The sequence below is a fragment of the Etheostoma spectabile genome, chromosome 16 (genome assembly GCF_008692095.1).
Source record: "Etheostoma spectabile isolate EspeVRDwgs_2016 chromosome 16, UIUC_Espe_1.0, whole genome shotgun sequence".
NCBI classification, from domain to species: Eukaryota; Metazoa; Chordata; class Actinopteri; order Perciformes; family Percidae; genus Etheostoma; species Etheostoma spectabile.
In genome coordinates, this window is record NC_045748.1 from 23310855 (window position 1) to 23312919 (window position 2065).

At 38.1% G+C, this 2065-nt stretch overlaps 1 protein-coding gene across 1 annotated transcript in view; it reads right to left on the reverse strand.

Annotated features, from left to right (window-relative positions):
• The window catches only part of uap1l1 (UDP-N-acetylglucosamine pyrophosphorylase 1 like 1), a 26616-nt gene that overhangs the window by 3347 nt on the left and 21204 nt on the right, over positions 1 to 2065 (reverse strand). Inside the window, exons 6-7 of the mRNA XM_032539417.1 lie at positions 567 to 707; positions 261 to 446 (exon numbers count right to left, since the gene is read on the reverse strand). Of these exons, the coding sequence (XP_032395308.1) occupies positions 261 to 446; positions 567 to 707 (327 nt within the window). The remainder of the gene's footprint in view (positions 1 to 260; positions 447 to 566; positions 708 to 2065) is intronic.

Consider the following 2065-nt stretch of genomic DNA (forward strand, 5'->3'; position numbering starts at 1 on the left):
ACCGTTACTTTGGGGGTCGTGGGCTGAAAGTTTTGGGAACCCCTGCTCTAGTGTGATGAAAAAGGATTTTGTAGAAGTTGGGAATGTATCAAATAATAGAATAGTAATAGATCTTTCTATTTGGGTCTAAGAATAGAGCAAATTGGTGATTGTGGGCTATATTAATGTACTTGAAAAATGTCATGAAAAAAATGTATCCGGGGTCAGGGTTTAAGTTCTGATATTATCTGTTACTACAGGGTGTATATAATAAAACTGACCTGGCTGTGAGAGGCACGGTATTCCCATGCTCATCCAACAGCGTGGCTCTGGCTGCCGTGACCCAGCGGCAGTGCTGAGCCAGTAACGAGTTTCTGGCTGTGGTCGGGTTGTCTGCGGCTGCTCCGTCTGCATTCTTCAGAGGGGAAAACTCGTCCTCCCTCACCACCTCAAACACAACAAAGTTCCTTCCAAAGACAGAGGGTACATCTTTGAATTAGCTGTAGAGACGCTGTTATGATTTAATGTCGTTCTATGTAGGGTAAAACAACAGATAGCTGAAGACACAATATAATAATCAACGATACCTTGAGAATGGAAATACATCAAAAACAAATTTTTCCATCTTGATGCCGTTGGGTTCGGTGGGTTTGACTTGATTGCCACACAAGTCCACAAAGGGAACTTTCTTGAATGCAACATGTTGTTCCAGTTGGTCAATAAATTTTCTGTAAGACAAAAAACATATTTATTTTAGTATTGGGCCATACATTTCCATAATTGTGTCCCATTAATCTGGCCAGTATCTTTTTTAATAATATATCACAGACATAAGGGTTAATGAAGAGCAAACTTTGGCCAGATGGCGGTGCTACAGAGTAGGTCAGGGGATCTGCTGGGGGCCATGAATATCCCAAAAATGTACAGTACGCCAGTCTATCCAGCTGGAAAAATTGAAAAATATTTTGCTCTGGACCAAAATGTTGGATGGACAGACTAACATAACACTGGTTTTACAGCATAGGTTATTACAAACCAAGGCATGGATTGACAATGTCACACCATCTGGTAGAATTTAGTGCTCTGAAGATGCCATGCGTCTCCTACACAATATTTTGTATATTTTTTCTTGATAATGACATTCTGCATGGACGTAATTGAACGATAAAATAAGTGAGTAGTATATTATTAGGTGTGCGTTTTTAACAGGCACTGTACTAATATAGCCAATAACACCAGCAATAACTAAAATTGACAGAATATTAGGAGGGTGGTCAGTAAGATAATAGTAATAGTTCACTTTATAATAAAAACAAGCCATACACCAGCTGGTTAGCAAACAAAAAAAAAAACTCGCTATCACTCTTAAACTTACAATATTACACTAAATACAACCATACAGCTCGGCATACTTCAGTAACTAAGAAGACGGGGAATTTGACAATTCTTTTTTTAACACATCTGCTGCTTTTCAGAATGCTTAAAAAGACACTTATTATTATTATGGTGTTGGAGATTGCTGATATATGGATTAAAACCGCTACATTATTTACTAAATCACCTAATTCACCACCCATACTTGTAGCAATGGATCATTTGGTACACTATAGTGAGTATTGGGAGCAGCAGGTGTATGCAGTATATATGTGGTATTGAGTAAAAATAAAACAACTAGTGTGTGTGTTCATGGTTATGAAAGAACATACAGTGCAAGAAGTGTGGATCGTTAATGTGGCAATAGTTATTGGATAGCAATGGAGCTCTGTGGCACAAAGAATAAGATGAAATTAGGTTTGAAAACACACAATACTTGTTAATAGTATACATTCATTGTTGGTTTGGGTCTGCACATGGGATTTGTTGACAGTACGAAAAATACAGAATTTCACCAACTTTTTTGAGTCAGCATAGCAGAGAAATTCTCAGAGTCAAATTAATCTCAAGTAGTTCAGCCTCGAGTAGCCAAAAGACCAGTTAATGCTTGCGGATTTAACTTGACAAAACAGGACCCTTAACCCTTGTGTTGTCCTCGGGTCAAACTGACCCGTTTCAAAGCGTTTCATATCAGAAATATGGATTTCTTTCA